At 38.3% G+C, this 26,999-nt stretch overlaps 1 protein-coding gene and 1 non-coding gene across 2 annotated transcripts in view; both read right to left on the bottom strand.

Moving 5' to 3' along the window:
• Positions 1–26,713, bottom strand: part of LOC109818155 (disease resistance protein RML1A) — a 31,776-nt gene extending 5,063 nt beyond the window's left edge. Inside the window, exon 1 of the mRNA XM_029268773.2 lies at positions 26,009–26,713. Coding sequence (XP_029124606.1) covers positions 26,009–26,568 — 560 coding nt within the window. The 5' untranslated portion in view covers positions 26,569–26,713. The remainder of the gene's footprint in view (positions 1–26,008) is intronic.
• Positions 12,913–13,018, bottom strand: LOC145956652 (small nucleolar RNA R71). The gene has a single exon (XR_014432891.1). It is a non-coding gene; the product is annotated as a small nucleolar RNA R71 (small nucleolar RNA).
• Positions 26,714–26,999: the final 286 nt, after the last annotated feature.

Below are 26,999 nucleotides of genomic sequence, written 5' to 3'. Positions count from 1 at the left end.
CCAGAGTCCTTGTCCTCAAAGCCTTCTTCCCGCTCCACTCCCTCTAGGTTTGGGATCACGAGTACATTTAGATTTGCTACCTTGCCCTCAAATCTGATCACCACTCTAAATCTGTCAAGCAAAGGAAAACCTACATGGTGTGGCACGATTTGAGTGGATCTTCGTCTTCGAGGGCATGCAAAATACTTGCGAGAAATTATTAACACTATGGTTGTTCTAAATAGTTAGTGTCAAATTGACCTCAAGTTATTGATCCTGTTAGCTGCAGAACTGGAGTAGTGATGATAGAGTCTCTAATAATCTGTTTACTTATAGGCACAGTGGACTGGCAAGAAGTTATTACTTAGCATATATAGTAATGCCATCAAAATCATTATTTGAATCCAATTTTTTTTATGTTGTTTCAATGAGATTATTAGAAAAATGAGGTAAAAATGGTTTCTAAGTAACAATGTTTGCCGAGAATATTTTTTAATATTCTAAAAGAATAGATATATACCAGGAAACTGATTCTCAAATTAAAATTTTCCGGAAAATCAAATCTTTTCCCTCTACCAAGCTCTCCCTTAACTTAGTTGATTAGACAGTTTCTGATGGAATTTCCACGCCTATGAAAGAACATCTTTCCTTTTCCTTCCTTTGTAGTAGGCAAGCATAGCATAATAGGATCATGTATCAAACAATGGGGCTTTGTTGGTTCACTAATATATTTAACATCTTTAGTAATATTTATTTTTTTATATTTATTAAAATTTTACTATAGATTAAGTTAATAAATTATTATAATATTTTTTTAAAAAAATATTACTATAGATAGAATAATATTTTTTTATCTTAATATTGTTATTTTAATTATTTTTCAAAATTAAGTTCCACATTGAATAAAAGAACTACATAAAAATAGTATATATCTCTCATCTGCAATTGTTTTTCAAAATTAAAGTTTCATATCAAGTACAAAGAATGACACATAAATAATATATATAATTATAATCATAAAGAGAAATTTAAGATAAATGCGAATTTTGATATGTGATATAGATTTGTTAGTAGTTAATTTAAGATGTCCTCAATCTTAAAAGACTGGTAGACAAGAGACATAAAGTATAAGTGATAGATATAATCTTTTTTAAATTTAATTATCATTTTATAAAACTTACAAAAAATTAGAAACTTTATTAAAATGTTGCGAAATACCATTTTAATAACATTTTTAAAATATTGTCATCAATATGCAAAAATGTTAAAAAAATTTAGTAACATAAGCTTTATCTTACATTTGATAAAATGTTGCAAAAGTATATTAGTAATATTGACTCATAATTTAGTAACATTTTTCAAAAACACATTATTGTTGTTGTTCTATCTATGATTCATATAAAAGCGATGTGTTTTTCTTTTGTATCATTTGGAAATTAGAATATATTTAATTGTAATTGTTGAGCAATGTGTTTTCATAAGTGTTTAGTAGTATTCATGCAACTCTTTACATTTGTAACTGTTATAGCATTCTAATTATTTTTTTTCAATTTATGAATGTACATTTAGAAAAACTAGGGAAAAAATATAATAAAAATGAGAGCAATTTAATCCCAAATTATCTTTCTCTTATTCTAAATTTTCTGTGCACAATTTTGTAGGATTTTGCAAAAAGTAATTTCTTTGTGTTAGATACTAACATCGTCTCTAGAATACCACCAATAGAGTGGTATCAAAGTTGCATATCCTTGCAACAAAACAAAGTGAAAAATAATGGCCACAAAAAAGACTCCAATAGCTAACGTCATAATTCATACCAATGTCTAATTAAGTTCCTTTATTTGAAGGAAAAAAGGTATTATTTTTGGGTCATAAAATTGGAGATTTTGTTCACCTTTATAGATGTCGTAGAGCTAATACAAACAGGGTATGAAGATCAAGTCAATACAATTGCACAACATGCAACATTAAAGAAAAATAAAATCACAGATGTTTAAGTTCTTGAGATGATTCAAAAGGGAATCTCATTGGCCATATTTCCAAGGATCATGAAAGTAAAAACAATAAAGGAAGTATGGGAAACTCTTCAACAAAAGGTTGAAGGAGATTCAAAGTTGAGGATAGTCAAACTTCAATCTCTTAAAAGAGATTTTGAGAATAGAAAAAAATAAAGAAAAGGAAAGTTTGAATGAATACTTCAATAGATTGTTTGAATTTGTGGATCAAATGAAGTCCCGTGGAGATACAATTGATGATCAGAGAATTGTTGAACCTTTGGTGGTTATCATAAAAGAAACTAAGGACTTGTTAACATGATTGCTCAAGGGTTGATGGAGTCAATTAGATCCTATGAGAAAAGATTGTTACGTCTTGTTGAAAAGTTAGTTGAAAGCATATTTCAATCCAAACTCATGGTATCATCTCAAAATGATAAGTCAACAAATAGTAGTGATTCTTTTAGAGGTGACAAATTTGGAAGAGGAAACTCACGTGAAAAAAGAAAAGGCTACTATGGTAGAAGAGAAAATAATGGAGGATCAAACAAATGGTTTGGAATATGTAAACAGAACAATTTTAAAGAAAAAGATTGTTGAAATAAAGAGAAGCCACATGTTGTAATTGCAAAAGGTTTGAGCATGTTCAAAGGATTGTCACTTTGGTAATCAACAACACAATTCATTTGTTGAAGTAGAAAATGGTGAGGAAATTTATTCTTTGTTTCTCAAAATACAACTCAAGAGCATAAGAATGTATGGTATTTGGACAATAGTTGCACCAATCATATGACTTGAGATAGAAAAAATTTTATTAACATGGATTCTTCATTGGCCTTGAAAGTTAAATTAGGCAATGAAGAATATCTTGAAGTATAAGGCAAAGGTAATATTGTAGTAATAACAAAGCAAGGGGGTAAGGTGATTCATGACACTCTTTATGTTCCAAAATTAGATGAAAATTTGTTGAGTATTGGACAACTTTCAGATCATGACTATTTTCTTCGATTTGAGAATCGAGAATGTAGCATTTTTAATTCAAAAGGAACAATTGTTGTTGTGGTGAAAATGACAAATAACATAATCTTTTCACTTTCTCTTAATTATGAGAGAAAACACAACTTGATGACAAGAAAAGAAAATAACTCGTGTCTATGGCACAAGAGACTTGGGCACTTAAATTACAATGGTCTTATGTTGCTTTCTCAAAAGAATATGATGTTTATGATACCAAAAATTGATAAGAAAATGGATTATGTTAAGGATGTATGCTTGGCAAACATCATTGCCAACCATTCCCAAAGGAAGGAACAAGGAGAGCCAAGAAAGTGTTAGAATTGGTACAAACAGATTTATGTGGTCCTATGAGTACCATTTCTCTTACTCAAAATAAGTATTGTATCTTATTTATTAACTAGTTGACTTGCATGACATGGATGTGTCTTATGAGAAAAAAATCTGAAATATTTGATGTATTTAAAAGTTTAAAGAACTTATATATTGAGAAACAAAGTGACAAGAGTTCATAAAATCTTGAGAAGCGGCAAGGGAAAGGAATGTCTCCAATGAATTTAAAATGTTTTTAAAGATGAAGGAGTGGATAGACAATTGATTGTTGGCTATACTCCTCAAAAAAATGATTTATCTGAGAGGAAGAATCAAACTATGATTGAGATGGCAAGGTCCATGTTGTTTAAGAAAGGTTCTCCAAAGAATTTTGGCTATAGGCTATTAATATAATAATATACCTGTTGAATAGATACCCAACAAAAACTATTTGTAACATGATACCATTTGAAGCATGGAGTGTAAGAAAGATTTCAATGAACCACCTTGAAATTTTTTGGTGCTTACTATGCTCAAGTTCTTACAGAAAAAAAGCTTAAAGAATCAAGCGTGAGATGGAAATTTATTCGTTATATAGCTCCATGTCAAAGTGATCATTAGTCAAGATGTCATATTTGTTGAGAAGGCTTTTTGAAATTGGAAAGAAGAAAAGATACAGGAGAAAATAGTTTCAACAACTATTTTACAGTTGAATTCAGCATCTGAAAATATGGAATTAACCCCAAATACACCAAGTTCCTCATCCTTGTTGTAACGCTATTGGTAGACTGGAATGGGGCGTTCCAAAGTTGGAACGAGCCGTTCCAAACTACTAGAAGAAGGGTGATTTAGTAGCCCAGAACGGGCCGTTCCCAAACTGGAACGGACCGTTCCAGACTACTAAATAGGCCTGTAAATTATAGTTGAGAACAGGGCATTCTAAACCCTAGAATGGGCCATTATGGTTGGAGTACGGGCCGTTCTGGTTGGAGTACGGGCCGTTCTGGATGGAGAACGGGCCGTTCTGGATGAGTTCCAGAACGAGCCGTTCTGATTTCAGAACGGGCCGTTCTGCATGTGATTTTCGCACATGATGAAAGAGTGCAGAACGGGCCGTTTCGGATTTGGAACAGGCCATTCTGGCCACTCCTAAACCTCTATAAATAGGCGTTGAGGGGGGGAAGAAAAGGAGAACTTAGAGAAAAGTTTTAGAGAGAAATTTTAGAGAGAAGGACTTTGGGCCAGAAAGCTTGCTTTTGGCAGATGGAGGTTCACGGGTTGAGCTTCGGATGGAAATTCTACTTCTTCTCAGCCCTTGGCAATGTTGAGTCAATCTTCAGGTTAGGGAAGCTTCATGCATTATTTTCTTTGAAAATGGTTAACTTGTTGGCTTAAGTTGTTCATATGTTGTGTGTTGATAATATGTGATATGTTGTTAAAGTTGCTATAGGTTGTGAAACTAAGTTGTTTTTATGTTGTTTATTGTTGAATTATTAATAAGCTGAGATGTATAAGTTGAAGTAGTTTATTGATGTAAAATTCGTTTAAAGTTGTATAAGTTGCCTATTGTTGTAAAGTTGTAAAAGTTGTTTAAAGTTGTATGAGTTGCCTATTATTGTAAGATGCTTATTGTTGTATTGTTGTAAGGTACCTATTATTGTAAGATTCCTATTGTTGTATTGTTGTAAGTTGCTTATAGTTGTTAAGATGCCTATTGCTGTAAAGTTGTTAAGATGTCTATTGTTGTAAAGTTGCTATGATGCCTATAGTTGTAAAGTTGTCAAGTTGTTTATTGTCGTAAAGTTGTAAAGCTGCCTATTATTGTAAAGTTGGAAAGTTGGGGACATATGGTGAAGATATATGTCCTATGTTGAGATACATAGTACTAAGGTGATAAGTTGAAAGTTGTTTTAAAGTTGAATCCCTTAGTACTGTGTGGGCGATATGGAAGTAGTCGATCCATGTCATGGTTGAATGACCAATTTGAGTAAGGTATCTAGTTAGAGATGTAGTCTTTGACTAGGTATTAGAGGGTGCATGGTACTTGGAGGACAATGGGTGGGATAACTCCATATGTGGATTGGTGATGCTAGCCAAGGCCGTGATAGGCTCATATCCAAACCCTTCTGTCCTGACAGTAGTACTAGACCTCCGAGTCTAAGTGGCACACCTGAGAAATCACCTATTGTTATCTATACCTGGTTCTCTTCGAAATTTCTAATCCTGTTCTATACCTGACCTAGTTGAGATAGGTCAAACGCTGGATTCGGTAGGGTTTATGCCACCTAGACTGCTCAACCTTAGTTGTTAGAGATCTCCTAGTTGTATATGCATGACGACGCATTAGTTTATGTTGCATGCGTTATTGTATTCAAGTTGTATATAATGTTGTATGAATGAGTTGATAGTTAAGCTATTGTGATAAATACTATGTGATTATGTTGTGATGAGTTGTTGATCACTAGGACTAGAGGAGAAGTTTTCGAAGTTGCTCATCCTATTGTGCGGATTGAGATAGTTGTGGTGCTCTGAGAGCCCAATTTGTTTAAAAACCTTCTTTGGAAAGTTGTTCCTCGGAGTGGATGATGTGTTGTTCTCCTCTAGGACTTGGTTGGTCCCGTGTGTGGGTAAGGTCGAGGAAAACGTGTATGAAGCGACCACGGTATAGGGGTCAGGCCGAGCTATACCGATTATAAGCGACCAATTTGAATAAAGTGTGATGTGTTGAAAATGTTGTTGTTATTAGATGATATTGTTTATTTATTGTTGCAGGTGTTATGTTGCTTTATGTTGCAAGTTGAAAGAAGAATTATATTGTTGTTTATTTTTTATGTTTATTGTTGTGAGCTTACCTTAGCGTGTTTTTCCTATGTGGTTGGGACTGCGATGACCATACCTTGGTATACGAGCAGATCGGGATAGGTGTTCTGCTGGACTGGGTGAGCTTCGAGACTCGGGAGGAGGGCTAGCGTTGTATTAGTTGATTGGTAGCTTTTGACTACCTAGTTGTTGTATAGGGTATTATTTCCTACTTCCAGTTGTATATATATTGAGACCTTTTAGTTGTGTATTCTCATTATATATATAATTGTTTAGTGGTGAGATGTTATTTTTATACTTGTATTTGGACGCTATAGAAAGTGTGAGACCTGGCGGGTCGTTACACTTATATGGTATCAGAGTAGGTCAAGCCTAGTGAAAACTCTGTGGGGTTGATCTCATTAGGCTTCTATTGTGTAGTTCTTTGTGTTGTGTTGATAAGTTGTGGAGTGATGTATTGGTTGTTGATTGGAGTTAGGTGATAGGAAGTATAAGGTAAATTTGATATATTTGCCTTTAGTCGATATTGTCATGATCTTAGGGATGGATTGATTGTCTGTCAATCAGATTCTTATAGATTGTTCCAATAGGGAGTTGGTATTTCCTCAGTTACAAGATGAGTTGTTGGTGAGAGCTTGCTAAGTTAAAGTTTTGTTGAAGGATGGAGCAGAGTGTTGTATGTCGTTTATTTTTGTGAATGTGGAAAATGAGAAGATTATTGGTGAAATTGAAGTGGTAAGGAAAGCTAGATTGTATGTTGTTTGGTTATATGTGAGTTTAGGAACTCATATGGAGTAAGAATTTTTGAGAATCCATAGTTGGATTGGAATTGTTCATTTGGAGTTTTGATGATTTCAATGCGTTTGAGGAATGGATGTTGAATTTCAGTTGTTTTTGAGTTGTAGAGAGCTTATGCAGTGTTTTCTTTGTTTGCATGTGGTTGGTTTTTCCTGATTTTCAGGTTTGGAGCATGTCGGGCACAAGGTGGGTGCTTTGGGCGTGGAGACTCTTATGAGTTTTTGTTTCAAGGACGCCAAGCGCGATTTAAGCGCGCTGAGCATGAGTGAGTTTTAGAACTCTCAGGTTGAAATTAGGCCGGACGCGCTTAGGTTGCGCAGGGCGTGAACATGTTTATTTGTGATATTTGAAATAATGCTTCGGCATGTTTAAAGTTGAAGTTTTAGATCATGTATGTATGATATATGATGTATGTTGAGGTGTGATTCATATGTATGCTTGGTAATGATATATATGAATGTATAAATATGATATGACATGAGTATATGTTTATTTGTGTGATTGTTGATCATGATGGTGGGCAGACCATGTATGATGTGTGATGCATAATTGCATGTGATGCCTTATGACATGAGTCTAGCCTAGGACTTGAGGAGAGGAAAAAAAATATTTTTGAACTGGAAGAGCTCACATAGTGTCTCTTGAGAGTGGTGCTCAGGTAGGCCACTGGATTTGGGAGAGTGGTGCTCAGGTAGGCCACTAGGTTGGGTGAGTCTCCTTTAAGTCCTTAGCTAGTGTTGGAGTAGAGTTTGAGGTCGAGTGTATCTCCATGGGATGCTCCTATGTTGTTGGTGAAAACAAAGATGGAGGTAGTCGGTTGTGTGTAGATTGTAGACAATTGAATAAATTGACTATATATCAAGAACGAATATCCGCTTCCTAGGATAGATGACTTGATGGATCAACTTAAAGGAGCATCGTTATTTTTGAAGATTGACTGAAGGCCAGGATATCACCAGATCAGGGTGAAGGAGGGTGACATACCTAAGACTACATTCAGGACTAGGTATGGTCACTATGAGTGTGTTGTGATGCCGTTTGGGGTAACCAATGCCCGAGTAGTGTTCATGGATTACATGAACAAAATTTTTTGGCCTTTCTTGGATAAATTTGTGGTGGTGTTCATTAATGACATCCTTATTTATTCAAGAACCCTTGGGGAACATGGAGAGCACTTGAGGTTGGTGTTGAAAATTTTGAAAGAAAAACAGTTGTATGCGAAGTTGTCAAAATGTGAATTCTAGTTGAAAGAGGTGAAGTTCTTGGGTCATGTTATTTCAGCAGAAGGAGTTATAATTGATCTGGAAAAGGTGGAGTCGGTGTTACAGTGGGAATGCTCAAGAACTGTCACGGATATTCGAAGCTTTGTGAGTTTAGCGGGTTACTATAGGAAGTTCATTGAGAGATTCTCCAAAATAGTAATGCCTCTAACCCAGTTGACTAGAAAGGATCATCCTTTCATTAGGGCAGATGCATATGAGTAGAGTTTTGAAGAATTAAAGAAGAGGTTGACTACTTCTCCTATGTTCATGTTGCCTGATCCTAGTGAGTCATTTAAGGTGTGTTATGATACTTCTCACCAGGGATTGGGATGTGTGTTGATGTAGAACCGGAGAGTAGTGGCATATGCTTTAAGATAATTGAAGAACCATGAGAATAATTATCCTACTCATAACTTGGAGTTGGCAGCTGTTATTTTTTTTTGCCTTGAAGATAGGGAGGCACTGTCTTTATGGTGTTAGGTTCAGCATCTTCAGTGATCACAAGAGCCTGAAGTACTTGTTTGATCAGAAGGAGTTGAACATAAGGCAGAGACGGTGGATGGAATTTCTGAAAGATTATGACTTTCAGTTGATGTATCACCTAGGGAAAACCAATATAGTGGTGGATGCTCTTAGTCAAAAATTCATCCACATGTCTAGTTTGATGGTGAAAAAGTTGGAGCTGGTTGAGAAATTCAGAGATTTGAATCTCTATGTAGAGTTGGCTCAAGACCACAATAGATGTGGAATGACTACCATAGCTAGTGAGTTATTGAAGCAAGTTGGGTTGAAGCAGTTGTAAGATCCGAAATTGTGAAGGATTCTTAGTTTGTTGGATACAGAGAAAGTAGTTGGCTTTGAGATGGGTAAAGATGAGATTTGAGGTTTAAGGGCAGAATTTGCCTACCTCAAAATTCTGAGTGAAGAGAGAGACATTATTGAATATTTGGCGGCCTGTCTGACCTGTCAGAAGGCTAAGGTTGGACACCAGAAGTCTGGTAGTTTAATTGTAGATGATGGAGATCTTGTAGTGAAAGTTGGATAGTATCACTATGGATTTCATTGATGGGTTGCCTAAGTCGACTAGGAATAGTGATGTTATTTGAGTTGTGGTTGACAGATTGACCAAGTGTGCACATTTCTTGCTTGTCAATATCAAGTGATCCTTGGAGAAGTTGACACAACTGTATGTGAAGGAAATAGTACGATTGCACGGGGTGCCTTCCAGTATTATTTTAGATAGGGATCCGAGGTTCACTTCCAGATTTTTGGCAGAGTCTACACCAAGCCTTAGGCACGAGGTTGAGATTGGGTTCTGCTTACCATCCATAGACGGATGGTCAGTCAGAGAGGACAATTTAGTCCTTGGAAGATTTGTTGAGGGCTTGTGTGCTAGACTACTTAGGGAGTTGGGAAGAAGTCTTACTACTGGTAGAGTTTATGTACAACAATAGCTTTCATGCTAGTATTGAGATTTGAAGCATTGCATGGAAGGAAATGTGGGAGACTCCTTTGTGTTGGTATCAAAGATGGTGAGTTGGTAGTTGCGGAGTTAGAGTTAGTTTTACAAACTATTGAGGAGGTGAAGTTGATTCAAGAAAGGATGAGGTTTGCCTCTAGTAGGTAGAAATCATAAGTTGATAGAAGGCAGAGAGGCCTTTGGGATTTTCTGAGATGGAACACGTGTTCATGTTTTCTAGTTGGGAAAGTAGGTTTATGATCCAAGTCATGTGGTAGAGATGGATGAGGTGCAAGTTAGAAAGAACTTGACCTATCAGAAGAGATCAATAGTTTTGGTTGATCACAAGTTGAAGGATCTTTGGGGAAAATCCATCAGCTTGGTGAAAGTTCTTTGGGATACAACTATTGGTGAGGCGACCTGGAAGATGGAGAGTTAGTTCAAGGAACGGTATCCATTTCTCTTTTCAGGTAAACCTATTTTCGGGGATGAAAATTCCTGTTTGTTGGGAGGTATTGTAACGCTGTTGGTAGACTGGAACAGGGCGTTCCAAAGTTGGAACGAGGCGTTCCAAACTACTAGAAGAAGGGTGATTTAGTAGCCTAGAACAGGCTGTTCTAGCCACTCCTGAACCTCTATAAATAGGCGTTGAGGGGGGAAGAAAATGAGAACTTAGAGAGAAGTTTTAGAGAGAAATTTTAAAGAGAAGGACTTTGGGCCAGGAAGCTTGCTTTTGGAAGATGGAGGTTCCCGGGTTGAGCTTCGAAAGGAAATTCCACTTCTTCTCAGCCCTTGGCAATGCTAAGCCAATCTTCAGGTTAGGGAAGCTTCATGCATTGTTTTCTTTGAAAATGGTTAAGTTGTTGGCTTAAGTTGTTCATATGTTGTGTGTTGATAATATGTGATATGTTGTTAAAGTTGCTATACGTTATGAAACTAAATTGTTTTTATGTTGTTTATTGTTGAATTATTAATAAGCTGAGATGTATAAGTTGAAGTAGTTTATTGATGTAAAAGTCGTTTAAAGTCGTATAAGTTGCCTATTGTTGTAAAGTTGTAAAACTTGTTTAAAGTTGTATGAGTTGCCTATTGTTGTAAGATGCCTATTATTGTATTGCTGTAAGGTACCTATTATTGTAAGATTTTTAAGTCTCAATTATACTTCTTTTTGGACAAGACTTATTGAACAATTCCACTCATCCTTGGCACTATTGCAAGATAATTGTTCTCTTTTTGATTCATTTTTTGTATGCAGATATAGCTAACCCAATTTCATCTAACAATACCTTGATACGCCTCATTTTTTGTTCAGGTATTGAGTGAAGAGTTGAAGATCCTTTGGATTGGAAACTAAAGGAGCTAAGGAGCAGAGAAGAGTAACTGTGCCGAGCGCAAGAAGAACAAAGTGCCTCATCTTTGCAAGCCATATATGCGCCGGGCGCGAGACTAACCGCGTCGGGTGTGATCAAGACAGAGAGTACCTGAAACTCTCTGGAAGACATTGCGCCGGGCGTAAAATGAATTGCGCCGAGTGTGTACTGAGGCAGAAAGTATTTAACTTCCTGGAAGGCCCTGCGCTGGGTGCAAAGACTTATGCGCCGGGCGCGTAACCCTAATATGACTCCCCAAGCTCGTATTTGAAGACATATTCGAGGGTTTCTTCCTCATTCACACATTGGGCGCGTTTTAGGAGCTGTGGAAGGGATTCCCGGAGCTTAAAGCCTTTCGTGTGTGGGTCTTTCCTTCGGTTCTTCATTTCTCTCTTCCATCTCTATTTTTGCTTTACCCTCATTGTTTTGAGTGGTTCTACCCATTTTTTGTGGGGTTAGATGTAACCAACGAATTCTATTGTAATCCTTACGTTTTAATGATATATATACATGTTGTTTCATTCATTGTTGTGTATGTTTCTATTCTTAATGCTTGCTTTGGATTGATTCTCTTTGCATGATATAGGTTCCATTGGGTATTGGAAAATAACCTTTGAAACTAGCTCTGAAACAAATGCCTAGTAGGAAATGTATCTTGGAATGGTGGCCCATTAGTAGTCTTAAACCCTAGCCCATAATGCGGGTGTAGATATTGGGTACTCAAGGAATTGACATTCAATATCCGCACCTAGGCTCTTGCTCTAAGGGATTAGGTTTGAGTAAACTTATGGGTTGACTAAGTAATTTATGTAACAAGAGATTAAGGATTCATTAGTTTGACGTTTGGTGAAATCTGGCCCCCACAATCTCACAAAACCATAATACCATTTCTAACCCTTTTCCACTCACAAACCAAAATTTTATAGTCTAAACCTTCCAATAGTCATAACTTTCAATTTACACTTGCATGACAAACTATGAAATTGAAATTATTCTTTAGTTACGAATAGTCAATAAATGCTTATGTTACCTTCTAATCCCTGTGGATACGATAATTTTACTACTTGAACGGCCGGTATACTTGCCGTGTTTGAGATCGTTGACAAAATAAAAGTAATTTAAAGTGATAACAAAAGTGGTTTTAACGGAAATCTCAACAAGTTTTTGGCGCCGTTGCCGGGGATTAGCAAGGTAATTTAGTATTTATATCTATTTGTGACTTGTTCCTTTACTTTTATTGTTAATTCCTAGTTTATCAAATGAATTCTTTGGGCTGACTTGTGCACTCTAGTCTTTTGTTTTCTCTTGTATGCAAGGTACTATTCGAACCAGAGGTACAAATTTTTCTAAGCCACTGTTGAACAATCCTGAGATTGAACGCACGACGAGGAGGAATAATAGCAATAGGAGGAGAAGGAGGAATAGAGCAAATCCAGTTGGCCAACCAACCACTCAGATTCCTGAAGTCTTTGTCTTTGATATTCATGAGTTCACTATGGAAGGTGAAGGTGGTGCTCACAATGAAAATCAAAACCGGAGGCGCACTATAGGTGATGCTTTCACCTACACTAGCCCGAGGGAATTCTCTAGCATTGTGAGGCCTACCATGAATGACAGACGAGTAGAAATGAAGCCTACACTTCTACAGCTTATCAGCTCTCGTCAATTTTCTGGCCTGGATCATGAAGACCCACATACTCATCTCTACACTTTCTATGAGTTGTGTGGTTCAGTTGGAGTTTCAGGGGCTGATGAAGAGGCACTGTTCATGAGGTTGTTTCCATTTTCTCTGAATGGGAAGGCTAAGGCTTGGCTTCACTCTCAACCAAACCAAAGCCTGACCACTTGGAGGGATGTGGAGACTAAATTCTTAGCCAGGTTCTTTCCCCCTTCCAAGAACACTGAAGCCAGAACTGCTATTGCTACTTTTGCTCAAGGTGTGGATGAGCCATTATGTGAAGCATGGGAGAGGTACAAATCACTGTTGAGAAGGTGCCCTAATCATGGTTTTGAGGTGGAGCTGCAAGTTCAAACTTTCTGTAATGGGTTACAACCTCAAACCAAGATGATACTTGATGCTTCTTTTGGAGGGTCAGTCATGTTCAGAACTGCTGAAGAGGCTATCACAATCATTGAGTCCATGGCTTCCACTGATTTTCGGAGCCAACATGGTAGGAGCTCTTCACTCAAGAGGGTTGTTTTGGAGCTGAGTACTCAAGATGCGGTGTTAGCCCAAAACAAGTTACTTTCCCAACAAATTGAAGCCTTGAATCAACAGATGGCCAATCTACCTCAACAACTTCAAGCTATGAAATCTAATGCTCCTTCTATGCAACAAGTTTTGTCATGTGATTTTTGTGGAGGTGACCACCCTAATGGTTATTGTGCCGGATCATCCAGTTCCCAAGGTGAAGAAGTGAATTATATAGGAAATCAAGGGCGGTAAAATTTCTCTCAACACCCCTATCCGCAAAATTCAAATCAGGGGTGGAGAAATAACTATGGTGGAAACAAACCAAATATGAATGCTTCATCAAGTAGCAGACCTCCACATCAACACCAACACCCACCTTTGTATGAGAGAACCACCAAGTTGGAAGACTCTTCGCAACAATTCATGCAATTTTCTATGTCCAACCAAAAGAACACCGATGCTTCAATTAAAAATCTGTAGATACAGGTGGGGCAAATAGCAAAGTAGCTAGCAGAGCAACAAAAAGGTTCTTTCTCAGCCAACACCGAGAAAAACCCAAAGGGGCACTTGAATGTAGTATCTACAAGGAGTGGTTGGGAGTTTGTGGTGAAGGAAAGTGAGAAAAAGAATGAGAGTGAAGAAAAAATTGACACAGGTGTAGATGATGATACTAGTGTTGATGAAGAGATCATCCTAGAGGGCCCAGGAGTATGGAGAAGGAGTGAAAGAAGTGAGTTGGTTGATGAGAATAAAAAGAAAAATGAAAATGAAAAAAAGAATGAGAAGAAGAAAGAAGTTGAAAAAGAGAAAGAAGGAGTTAGCAGAGAGAAAAAGAAAGCACCCATGGAGGAGAAGAGTATTGTAAAGGTGCCACCCACCAAGAGCCTACCATATTCTCATGCACCTTCAAGGAGAGATAAGGAGAGGCAATATGCTCGATTCTTAGAGATTTTCAAGTCCTTGCAGATTAACATTCCGTTCTCCGAGGCATTAGAGCAAATGCCTACCTATGCCAAGTTTATGAAGGAGCTCCTCACCAAGAAGAGAAAATATTTTGAAGAGGAGACCATTACATTGGAGGCGGGGTGTAGTGCTATTATCCAGAAGATGTTGCCAACAAAATCCAAGGACCCTGGTAGTTTCACTCTTCCAGTCACTATTGAGAGTCTAGCTATTGGGAAGGCTTTGCTTGATTTGGGGGCTAGCATCAATCTCATGCCCTTATCTATGCTTCAGAGGATTAGTGATTTGGAGGTGAAGCCCACTCGCATGACTTTGCAGTTGGCGGATCGATCTGTGAAGTATCCTCATGGCACAGTGGAGGATGTTCTGGTGAAGGTGGACCATTTTTTGTTTCCCGCTGATTTTGAGGTGATGGATATAAAAGAGGATATTGATGTACCTCTCATTCTTAGCCGACCATTCATAAAGACTGCTAGAGTTCTAATTGATGTGGATGATGGGAAGCTTAAGGTGAGAGTGAATGATGAAGAAGTCAACTTTGATGTGTTTGACGCCATGCACTACCCCAAGGACAAGAGCAGTTGCTTCTGGGTTGATGTAATAGACGGCCTTATTGAAGATACTAGGAAGCATGTCTCTTTTTCCACTTTTTTGGAGAAAGTCTTGATCAATGTGGTTGAATATCTTCATGAAGAAGAAGATAGAGAGATTGAGGCATGTCTGAAGAGCCTTGATTCATAAAAGGAGGTGATGACACCGGATTCAGTGCATATAGAAGATTTGAAGGAGGAAGGGGAGGTGATTACCCTGAAGCTTGAGTTGAAAATACTCCCTTCTCATCTCAAGTATGTGTTTCTAGAAGAAGGTGGAAGTAAACCGGTTATCATAAGTAGCTCTTTATCCACATTGGATGAGGAGAAGCTTGTGAAAGTGTTGAAGTTCTATCAAGGGGCAATTGGTTGGTCTATTTATGATCTCAAGGGAATTAGCCCAGCCTATTGCATGCATAAGATATTTATGGAGGATGAGTACAAACCGGTTGCTCAACCACAGAGGCAGCTTAATCCTGTGATGAAGGAGGTAGTGAAGAAGGAAGTGATAAAGTTGTTGGATGCCGGTATGATCTACCCTATTTCTGATAGTGCATAGGTGAGCCTTGTACAAGTGGTTTCAAAGAAGGGTGGCATGACGGTGATTCAAAATGAGAAGAATGAGTTGATTCCTTCTAGAATGGTCACGGGGTGGAGAATGTGTATTGATTACCGGAAGCTCAATAAAGCTACAAGGAAGGATCATTTTCCACTCCCATTCATGGATCAGATTCTTGAGAGATTAGCTGGCCAAGCTTATTATTTCTTTCTTGATGGGTATTCAGGCTACAACCAGATTGTGGTTGATCCAGAAGATCAAGAGAAGACCGCTTTCACTTGTCTTTTTGGTGTCTTTGCTTATCAGAAGATGCCATTTGGACTGTGCAATGCTCCTGCAACATTTCAAAGATGCATGCTAGCTATATTCTCCGACTTGGTGAAGAAGAGCATTGAGGTTTTCATGGACGAATTCTCTGTGTTCAGGTCTTCATTTGATGAGTGCCTAGCCAATCTTGAAGTGGTGCTTAGAAGATGCTTGGAGACCAACCTTATCCTCAACTGGGAAAAATGTCATTTCATAGTGACCGAGGGGATAGGCTTGGGGCACAAAATCTCTCACAAGGGCATTGAAGTTGACCCAGCCAAAGTGGAGGTAATAGAAAAACTACCTCCACCCATCAATGTCAAAGGTATTAGGAGTTTCTTGGGGCATGCTGGCTTTTACAGGCGATTTATAAAGGACTTTTCAATGATAGCCAGACCCCTGAGTAATCTCCTAAACAAAGACACTCCATTTATAAAGGACTTTTCAATGATAGCCACAGTCATGCCAAGCAGTGTGACAGTTGTCAGAGGGCCGAAGGAATCACAAGGAATCATGAGATGCCCTTGTAGAACATGCAGGAAGTTGAGGTGTTTGATTGTTGGGGCATAGATTTTGTTGGACCACTGCCTTCTTCTTTCACAAATGAGTACATTCTTGTGGCAGTGGACTATGTCTCAAAATGGGTTGAAGCCATTGCTACACCCAAGGCGGATGGCAAAATAGTGGTGAAGTTCCTCAAGAAGCACATTTTCAGCAGATTTGGTACTCCCAGAGTACTTATCAGTGATGGAGGTTCACACTTATGTAATGTTCAGATGGAGAGGGCTCTAGAACACTATGGAGTCCATCATAAGGTTGGCACTACCTATCACCCTCAAACCAATGGTCAAGCTGAGGTTTCTAACAGAGGGATCAAGAGGATTCTGGAGAAAATTGTGTCTTCTTCACGGAAGGATTGGTCTACAAAGCTTGATGAAGCTCTATGGGCTTATAGAACTGCCTTCAAATCTCCAATTGGTCTCACTCCATTTCAATTGGTGTATGGGAAAGCTTGCCATCTTCTTGTAGAGCTGGAGCACAAAGCTTATTGGGCTTTGAAGATGTTGAACTTTGACCCTCTCAGTACTGGTGAGAAGAGGAAGTTGGAGCTGCATGCTCTTGATGAACTGAGGCTCCAAGACTACGAATCATCCAAGTTATACAAAGAGAAAGTCAAGAGCTATCATGACAGGAAGATTCTCAAGAGAGAGTTCAGGGCAGGCCAGTCAGTGCTATTGTTCAATTCCAGGCTCAAGCTATTCCCTGGAAAACTGAGATCTAAATGGTCTGGCCCTTTCAGAGTTAAGGAGGTGAAACCCTATGGTGCTATAGAGATTGAAGATCCTGAGGCACAAAGAAGCTGGGTTGTGAACGGACAGCGGCTGAAACCCTACTTGGGTGGAGAAGTCGAAAGACTCTGCTGTATCCTTTCTTTCAGAGACCCTTGAGGTCTCTTCTTGTCAAGCTCGGGACATTATACAAGCGCTTTCTGGGAGGTAACCCAGAGATCTGAACTGTGTTTTAATGTGTTTTCTGTTAAATTATGTTTTTAGCTTTGATTGTGACTGTGTGTTATACTTGTATGTTATGTACTATATGTGTTTTGTGTTAGGTATTAATTGTGTGAATCATGCTTGAGTGGGTTAATATAGATTAGATCCTGTTAGGAGTGTGAGGAGTGGAAAACTTTAAGTGAAACATGCATAGCATAGATCACGCCGAGCGCGACATAGCCACGCCCAGCACACCTAGAGCCAATTGGTCTCTACCAAGACCCACGTTGGGCGCAATTTCTATTGCTCCCGACCCATCATTCCATAGAGCCCCTGGAACGACCACGCCCGACGCATTTACTGGAACGCCGGGCGCATTGAAAGTTAGAGGCTCCAGGGGGTAGCAAGCCCGGCGCGCTCATAAATGAGCCCAGCACATTAACTACTAGAAGGTCACAACCTTAAATACGCCGGGCGCGTATCTGCCAAGCCCGGCTCATTGAATTCTTGCATGTTTGTAACCCTAATGACGCCTGGCGCGACGCGTCAGCGCCCGACACCATACTAGATAAGGGCAACCTTTGGAATTCCACTGATACCGCGCCCGGCGCGGTGAATTGCACGCCCGGCGCGACCCTTCAGATGCCCCTTAAACCCTTTTTCCCTCTTCTCCCACTCTCACTTCACTCTTCAACTCCCTCTCTCCCGCAACTCTCTCTCAACTCTCCAACTCTCCTCCCCTCTCTCAACTCACTCACCCTTCTTCCCTACCTCACTCTCAACCCACACTCTCCTCTCTCCCGCAACCTTTTCTCTTCATCACTCTCTCAAATCTCTCAGCCTCTCATCTCCCAAAGCCTATCATCTCCCAAAGTCCTTTCATCTCTCACGCTCCAACCCTCACTCTCGGCCTCCATTTCTCCCCTCAAGGGCACGCCTCGCGTTTTTCTTCCCCCCCTCCAAGAACTCTACACTCAAGTAGATCTTTGTTTTTGTTTTTGTTTATTTTTTCGTTTTCAAGCATCTTTTTCTCATGTTTTCTTTGATTTTGGTGTTGAAACTGTGGCCTAAGGCCTGCATTGGGGTTTTGGAACCAAAAAGATGAACTTTTTTACACCCCTGTATGCACACACGCCGAGCGCGACGAACTGCGCCCGGGGCGGTCTATTGTTGTATCTATTTTATTTATGAAGCCAAGCTCGGCGTGTGCCCGTACGCCTAGCGTCATGAGCACCAGATAGTCAGAATTGTCGCTCACGCCCTGCACAATTTTGTTTTATGCCCGGCGCAATTCATTCCAGAGAGTCCATTGTACTCTCCGCGCTCGGCGCATGCAGTCTTAAGCCCGGCTCATAACACCTCTTACCCCTTTGTTTTTGTTGTGTTTTATTTTCTTTTGAGGTTTCTATTTCAGTCTAAGGCTAGTTTTCATTTTGAGTTACCTAAATTGGTCATCCTGGTCTATTTTGTTATGCTCATCTATCTGCTTGGGATTTCATGTTTTATATTTTGCAGATGGCCTCTTCCAGCAAGCGTCCCCGTTCTGATCAACCGGGCCAGCCTCCCTACAAGCCCAGTCGCCCCTACTCCCGCCTATTCCTCACGAAACGGAACGAGACACATTTTGAGTCTATTAGTGGGAGGAAATTTATCCTGGAGAGGCGGGTTGAATTGGAGGAAAATGAGGCACAAAAGTTCCAAGCAGAACTACATAGGCGCCGGTGGGACAAGCTAGGCTCCTACCCACTCTCGGCCAACATTGTTGTGGTGAAGGAATTTTATGCCAATGCCCTGAGACCGGAGGAGGGCATTGTGCCATTTACAAGCTATGTTAGGGGTGTGCGAGTCCCCTTTGATGCCAGGATGATTAATGAGTTTCTAGGGACTACGCTGAGGCCTGATGAGGAATGCGAGTATGGCAACTCTGCTCCCCTGCTCACATATCTCTGATCTTCACTGGACCAAGGCCATGTTGATGTACTGCATTATGACTGGGAGGACTGTGGATTTAGGCAGCATCATTTGCGTCGAGATCTCTGGTTGTGCCAACTCTGCTCCTTCCTCTGCCCTTGGACATCCTTCGCTTATCACTCAGTTATGCCAGCTCACAGGTGTGGATGTCCACTCGCCTCCTTTTGAGGGTCCTGGCCGGGCGATTGACAGCAGATACATCTCTGCCTATTTCTGGGACCGCCCACCACCGGCCGTCCCAGCACTAGAGCCCATTCATGCTGCTGGGCCTCAAGAGGACATGCCTATGGAGGATGTTCCTACCCCGGGCCCTCCACTCACTCTCCATCAGCGTTTTGACGCTCTGGAGGGCCACATAGAGACCTTTATGCAGAGGCAGGAGGGTAGGATGGACGCCTTCATGCAGTAGCAGGAGTCCCTCCAGCGAGGACAAATTTTCATCTTGGATGCCTTTCAGAGCTTCTCTCTGCACTCCGCTCCTAGTTACCAGTTCCCGTCCATAGCTGATTACCATGCCTATACTGGGTGGCCTGGGGACCAGGCTCCTTTCTTTGGGGGGTGGAGCTGCTGCTGATGCTGATGCTGCTAAGGAGGATGGAGCACCAGCTGTGATGATGACCAGCTACCTTAGTCCATTTTTATGTTTTTGTTGCAGTTTATTTTTCTGTCTTTCATTTGTAGTTGTTTAACTGTTTTTGTTCCAAAATTTTATTATTATATTTAGTTTCTGTTGGTGATTACTCTATTGGTTCTTTTTGTGAATATTCTTCTTTAGCACAGTTTTTAATTTTGTTGATACTTGTTATGCTTGTGGTCGATTCTGGATTGTGGTTTGCTTGATGTTTGTGGTGCGTGTACCTTAGCCATTTTCAAGTCACGTTAGATATTTAGTTCATGACTAGTTGCATACGGGTTTCAATGTTGATCATAGAACTGAGCTGAGTTTGATAAATTGTGGATGCATAGCCGGGTGAGGTTTGAACCTAAATACTGCTACGCTTAAGTTGCATGATAGACTTTGCTTGAGTTTCCCTGGTGGTTTGCTAGTGTTGTGCATTTATATGATCAAGGCATTCAAATCCCTTTATTTTGTTAACCAGCTAAGCCAAAAATCCATCTCCACTTTTCACTTGACCCATACCTTCCTAAGCCTAAACACCACACCTTTCACTTATTCCAAACCGTGAAAACTTAACCATAACCTTTGCTTTGGTTAAGAGAGCAAATTGATGACATCAAACAAGTTTGGGGGAGTTGAAGAATGAGGAATTTTGGGAAAAAGAAAGTATATGGTCAGCCATTCAAAATTACAAAAAAAAACAAAAAAAAAATTAAGATGCAAAAGTGTAAATAGGCATCTCATAAAGGCTAATGGCTTGGATCTGGTTAAGGGCATGTGCTGAATTGTTGTATTGGGGTATGGAGAGGGATATCATTGTAGAAATCTCAATTGCTCTCTTAAGCCATAGCAATTTGAATCCTTGAAAAAACCATAAGATTGCTACTGCTTTACCCAGATTGCCCTAATAAAGACCTTGTGATAAGTACCTGCATTTGTTTTACCATTGGTTTCATTTGGAAATGAAGAGCAAAGTTGAATCATGTGGCTTGAGTAGTAGACTAGAGAGAAACATTCACCCTGATACACTAGTGTGCACCTTGTCATGTTCTATTGCAATAATTGTGACTGAAAGTTCATATTAAGTTCATGCTTGCGAAAAGAAAATACAAGTGAACTGGGATGTAGAATTTGACACACATGCATTGCTTGTTATCTGCTAGATTAATCACCTGTTGCTTAAGGACAAGCAAGGTTCTAAGTTTGGGGGAGTTGTTAAGTCTCAATTATACTTCTTTTTGGACAAGACTTATTGAACAATTCCACTCATCCTTTGCACCATTGCAAGATAATTGTTCTCTTTTTGATTCATTTTTTGTATGCAGATATAGCTAACCCAATTTCATCTAACAATACCTTGATACGCCTCATTTTTTGTGCAGGTATTGAGTGAAGAGTTGAAAGTTGAAGATCCTTTGGATTGGAAACTAAAGGAGTTAAGGAGCAAAGAAGAGTAACTGCACCGGGCGCAAGATGACCCGTGCCGGGCGCAAGAAGAACAGAGTGCCTCATCTTTGCAAGCCATATATGCGCCGGGCGAGAGACTACCCGCATCGGGCGTGATCAAGATAGAGAGTACCTGAAACTCTCTGGAAGACATTGCGTCGGGCGTAAAATGATTTGCGCTGAGCGTGTACTGAGGCAGAAAGTATTTAACTTCCTGGAAGGCCCTGCGCCGGACGCAAAGACTTATGCGCCGAGCGCGTAACCCTAATCTGACTCCCGAAGCTCGTATTTGAAGACATTTTCGAGGTTTTCTTCCTCATTCACACATTGGGCGCGTTTTAGGAGCTGTGGAAGGGATTCCCGGAGCTTGGAGCCGTTCGTGTGTGGGTTTTTCCTTCGGTCCTTCATTTTTCTCTTCCATCTCTATTTTTGCTTTACCCTCATTGTTTTGAGTGGTTCTACCCATTTTTTGTGGGGTTAGATGTAACCAACGAATTCTATTGTAATCCTTACGTTTTAATGATATATATACATGTTGTTTCATTCATTGTTGTGTATGTTTCTATTCTTAATGCTTGCTCTGGATTGATTCTCCTTGCATGATATAGGTTCCATTAGGTATTGGAAAATAACCTTTAAAACTAGCTCTGAAACAAATGCCTAGTGGGAAATGTATCTAGGAATGGAGCTTGGCCCATTAGTAGTCTTAAACCCTAGCCCGTAATGCGAGTGTAGATATTAGGTACTCAAGGAATTGACATTCAATATCCGCACCTAGGCTCTTGTTCTAAGGGATTAGGTTTAAGTAAACTTATAGGTTGAATAAGCAATGTATGTAACAAGAGATTAAGGATTCATTAGTCTGACGTTTGGTAAAATTTGACCCCATAATCTCACAAAACCATAATACCATTTCTAACCCTTCTCCACTCACAAACCAAAATTTTATAGTCTAAACATTCCAATAGTCATAACTTTCAATTTACACTTGCATGAAAAACTATGAAATTAGAATTATTCTTTAGTCACGAATAGTCAATAAATGCTTATGTTACCTTCTAATCCCTGTGGATACGATAATTTTACTACTTGAACGGCCGATATACTTGCCGTGTTTGAGACCGTTGACAAAATAAAAGTAATTTAAAGTGATAACAAAAGTGGTTTTAACAAAAATCTCAACAAAGATGCCTATTGTTGTATTGTTGTAAGTTGCTTATAGTTGTTAAGATGCCTATTGCTGTAAAGTTGTTATGATGCCTATAGTTGTAAAGTTGTCAAGTTGTTTATTGTCGTAAAGTTGTAAAGCTTCTTATTGTTGTAAAGTTGGAAAGTTGGGGACATTTGGTGAAGATATATGTCCTATGTTGAGATACATAGTACTAAGGTGATAAGTTGAAAGTTATTTTAAAGTTGAATCCCTTAGTACTGTGTGGGCGACATGGAAGTAGTCGATCCATGTCATGGTTGAATGACCAATTTGAGTAAGGTATCTAGTTAGAGATGTAGTCTTTGACTAGGTACTGGAGGGTGCATGGTACTTGGAGGAGAGTGGGTGGGCTAACTTCATATGTGGATTGGTGATGCTAGCCAAGGTCGTGGTAGGCTCATACCCAAACCCTTCTGTCCTGACAATAGTACTGGACCTCCGAGTCTAAGTGGCACACTAAGCAATCACCTATTGTTGTCTATACATGGTTCTCTTTAGAGTTCCTAACGCTATTCTATACCTGACCTGGTTGAGATAGGTCAAACGCTGAATTTGATAGGGTTTATGCCACCTAGACTGCTCAACCTCAATTGTTGGAGATCTCCTAGTTGTATATGCGTGATGACGCATTAGTTGATGTTGCATGCGTTATTGTATTCAAGTTGTATATAATGTTGTATGAATGAGTTGATAGTTGAGTTATTGTGATAAATACTATGTTATTATGCTGTGATGAGTTGTTGATCACTAAGACTAGAGGAGAAGTTTTTGAAGTTGCTCATCCCATTGTGCGGATTGAGATAGTTGTGGTACTCTAAGAGCACAATTTGTTTAAAAACCCTCTTTGGAAAGTTGTTCCTCGGAGTGGATGATGTGTTGTTCTCCTCTAGGACTTGGTTGGTCCCGTGTGTGGGTAAGGTCGAGGCACACGTGTATGAAGCGACCATGGTATAGGGGTCAGGCCGAGCTATACCGATTACAAGCGGCCAATTTGAATAAAGTGTGATGTGTTGAAAATGTTGTTGTTATTAGATGATATTGTTTATCTATTGTTGTAGGTGTTATGTTGCTTTATGTTGCAAGTTGAAAGAAGAATTCTATTGTTGTTTATTATATGTTGATGCTATTTTTTTTATGTTTATTGTTGTGAGCTTACCTTAGCGTGTTTTCCCTATGTGGTTGGGACTGCGATGACCATACCTTGGTATACGAGCAAATCGGGATAGGTGTTCTGCTGGACTGGGAGAGCTTCGAGACTCAGGAGGAGGGCTAGCGTTGTAGTTAGTTGATTGGTAGCTTTTGACTACCTAGTTGTTGTATAGGGTATTATTTCCCTACTTTCAGTTGTATATATATTGAGACTTTTTAGTTGTGTATTCTCATTATATATATAATTGTTTAGTGGTGAGATGCTATTTTTATACTTGTATGTGGACGCTATAGACAGTGTGAGACCTGGCGGGTCGTTACACTTGTCAACTGCTCCAAACTCAATTTCATCATCTTCAAGCTCAACTCCTTTAAAAATAAGGAGTTTGAGTAATATTTATGCAAGATGCAATTACTGTGTTGTGGAACTTGAGAAATTTGAAGGCAATTAAAGAAGAAGCTTGGAGGAAGGTCATGCAAGAAGAAATTGATGTAATTATAAAGAACAAGATATGGGAGCTAATTGAGAATTCAAAAGACAAAGAAGTTATTGGTGTGAAATGGGTGTACAAAGTAAAGCATAACCAAGATGACTTGATCCAAAAGAATAATGCAAGACTTGTTACAAAGAGTTATTCACAACAATCTAGTATTGATTTTAAAGAGACTTTTACTCCTATGGCACGTTTAGACACCATTAAAGCTTTAATTTCCCTTGCATCTTAAAAAAGATCAAAATTATTTCAATTGAATGTGAAGCTAGCATTTTTGAATGATGAATTGAAAGATGCTAATATTGAGCAACCTCAAGGCTTTGTCATTGAAGGCCAAGAAGAGAAGATTTATAAATTGAAGAAAGCTCTTTATGGTTTGAAACAAACTCCAAGACCATAATATAATAGTATCGACAGTTATTTCATGTAGAAGGGATTTAAGAATGAGCATACCTTGTATATTAAACAAAAACATCTGATTGATATTTTAATATTGTACTATATATGTATGACTTGATCTTTACTAGAAATAATTTGAAGTTAATTGAAGATTTTAGAAGAGAAATGATGGAGAGATATGAGATGAACAATTTGGACATGTTGCACCACTTTCTTGGAATAGAAATTTACCAAGAGAATGATGGAATTTTTATTTGTCTAAAGAAATATGTTGAGAAAATGTTGAAGAAATTTGGAATGTTTGGGTGTCATCCAACTGACACACCACTAGTTGTGAATGAAAAATTGAATAAGCAATTATAGAAGCCTAGTTTGTAATTTATATTACCTCACTAATTCAAGGCCTAATATCATTTTTGCAACAAGCAGTTTAGTTTCTTGGTTCATGAATAGTCCAAGCCATATCTATCTATGTCCAATGAGGGTGTTAAGATACATTCAAGGCACTTTGAGCTATAAAAAAAACATGACAATAAAATTGAAGCAATGTTAGTCGGCTTTTGTGATAGTTATTGGGCAAAATGCATGGATATATGAAAAGCACTCATGGATATATTTTTTCACTTGGCTTAGGTGTATTTTCATGGTGTGCTAAGAAACAATAAGTTGTGTCTTAATCCCCTATATATAGAGGCTGAATATGTTTCAACTAGCTTAGCAACCCAACAAGCAATTTGGTTGAAGAGAATACTTGAAGATTTTAGTGAAAATCAAGATGTTGTAATTATGCATTGTGATAATAAATCAGTTATTGTTATGGCAAGAATCTAGTGTTCCATAAAAGAACAAAGCACATAGTCATTAAACATTATTTTATTCGTGAAGCAAATGAGAAAAAGAGGTGAAATTGGAGTTCTATAAATCTAATGATCAACTTTATAGTATTTTTATGAAGACTTTGTCAAGAGACAAAATTTCAAAAAATAAGAGAAACTTTAGGAGTTCAAGAACAATATATTAAGGAGGAGAATGTTGAGTAATGTGTTGTCATAAGTGTTTAATGTTGTCATAATATAATGTTATATGTGCACTCATAAATCACATTTAGTAGTATTAACGTGACTCTCTTTACAATTCACAAAAAAAATGTAACTCTCTCTTCACATTTATACTTGTTATAACATTCTAAGAATTGATTTCGGTCTATAAATTACTGTAGAAAAAGTAGAAAAAAATATATAATAAAATTGAAAGCAATATTCGATCCCATATTATCTTTTTCTTATTCTAAATTTTCTTTGCACAATTTTACACAATTTTATAATAGTAAATTCCTTGAGTGTAACATCATCTAGCTAGAATGCTAGCTACCAGCAGTTATTGATACTTGGATCTAATTTGACCATAAAATTGAAGCTTGCCTTGGACAATCTAAATCATGGCATATATGAGCCGGTTACAGCCCGATTAATATTTGCAGATTTTAGTGAAAATTAACAATCTAGAAAATAATGGTCGAGGATCTTTTCACAATTTAAGCAACCAACTACGCATATAAAAAAAATAAAAAATAAAGTAAAATAGAGCATTGATTGTGGGTAGCTTACTTGTAATCGAAGGACTTTATTCCCGATATATTGCCAGCCTTCTTCAAAGCATGTCTCCAGTTTTGCACTGAGGTCAAATTATATTTCTTTTCATGTTCATCAAGAGCTTTTCCATAAGTCCCCTTTTGATGTCGTACATATGTGGGATTTACATGGTAGAAAACAGGTATTACAGTTTGGTTGTATTTCTCCCTGCACTCAAGTATTTTCACAAGTTCTTCCAAACACCAACGTGAAGAGGAATAGTTTCTAGAGAATATAATCAACGAAATCAATGATCCTTGAATTGCTCTAACAATTGAAGGCCATATTTCATCCCCCTTCTCAAGTTTAGTATCTACAAAGGCAGATATTTGCTTTTGATGAAAAGACTCAGTCAAATAACCAAGAAAACCGCGACGAACGTCCTCGCCCCTAAAGTTAACAAAAACGTCATACTTTATTTGAGGAATGCTATCTGACATTTGCTTTGATGCACACCCTGACAATCCCGAAATAAGTAGGAGACAAAGAGAGAGAACATGTTTTATTTGAGAAGATCCTGAAGAAGAATGTGCCATTAAATTGGAACAAGCTCTTGATCTTTCTGTCTCAGCTGTATATTGATTATCACGATACAATGAGCACAAGGTAACTGGAAAGCAAAGAAGGAGAAAATAAACAAAAAGATATCAATAAAGAAGTTGAAATACAAAACCAAATTTCCCTACTTATTAAATATTTTGGCATTTCATTTTTTAAAGTGTTTAAATTTAAATAAAATCTCACATCATTAAAATAAAAGTTTATAATATATATATATATATATATATATATATATATATTATTAATTAAAAATATTTTAAATAATAATAAAAAATTATGAGAATAAAAATTTAAAATAAATAATATCTTATTATAGTGAAGGTATATGTATAAACACCTTAAATATCCTCATAAAAAATAACGGATAAAAAACAAAATATATAACTCTCCCGGTGATAATTAAATA

Source organism: Cajanus cajan, chromosome 3 (genome assembly GCF_000230855.2).
Source record: "Cajanus cajan strain Asha chromosome 3, NIPB_CcT2T_4, whole genome shotgun sequence".
Taxonomy (NCBI): domain Eukaryota; kingdom Viridiplantae; phylum Streptophyta; class Magnoliopsida; order Fabales; family Fabaceae; genus Cajanus; species Cajanus cajan.
This window is presented reverse-complemented; position numbering and strand designations above follow the sequence as displayed.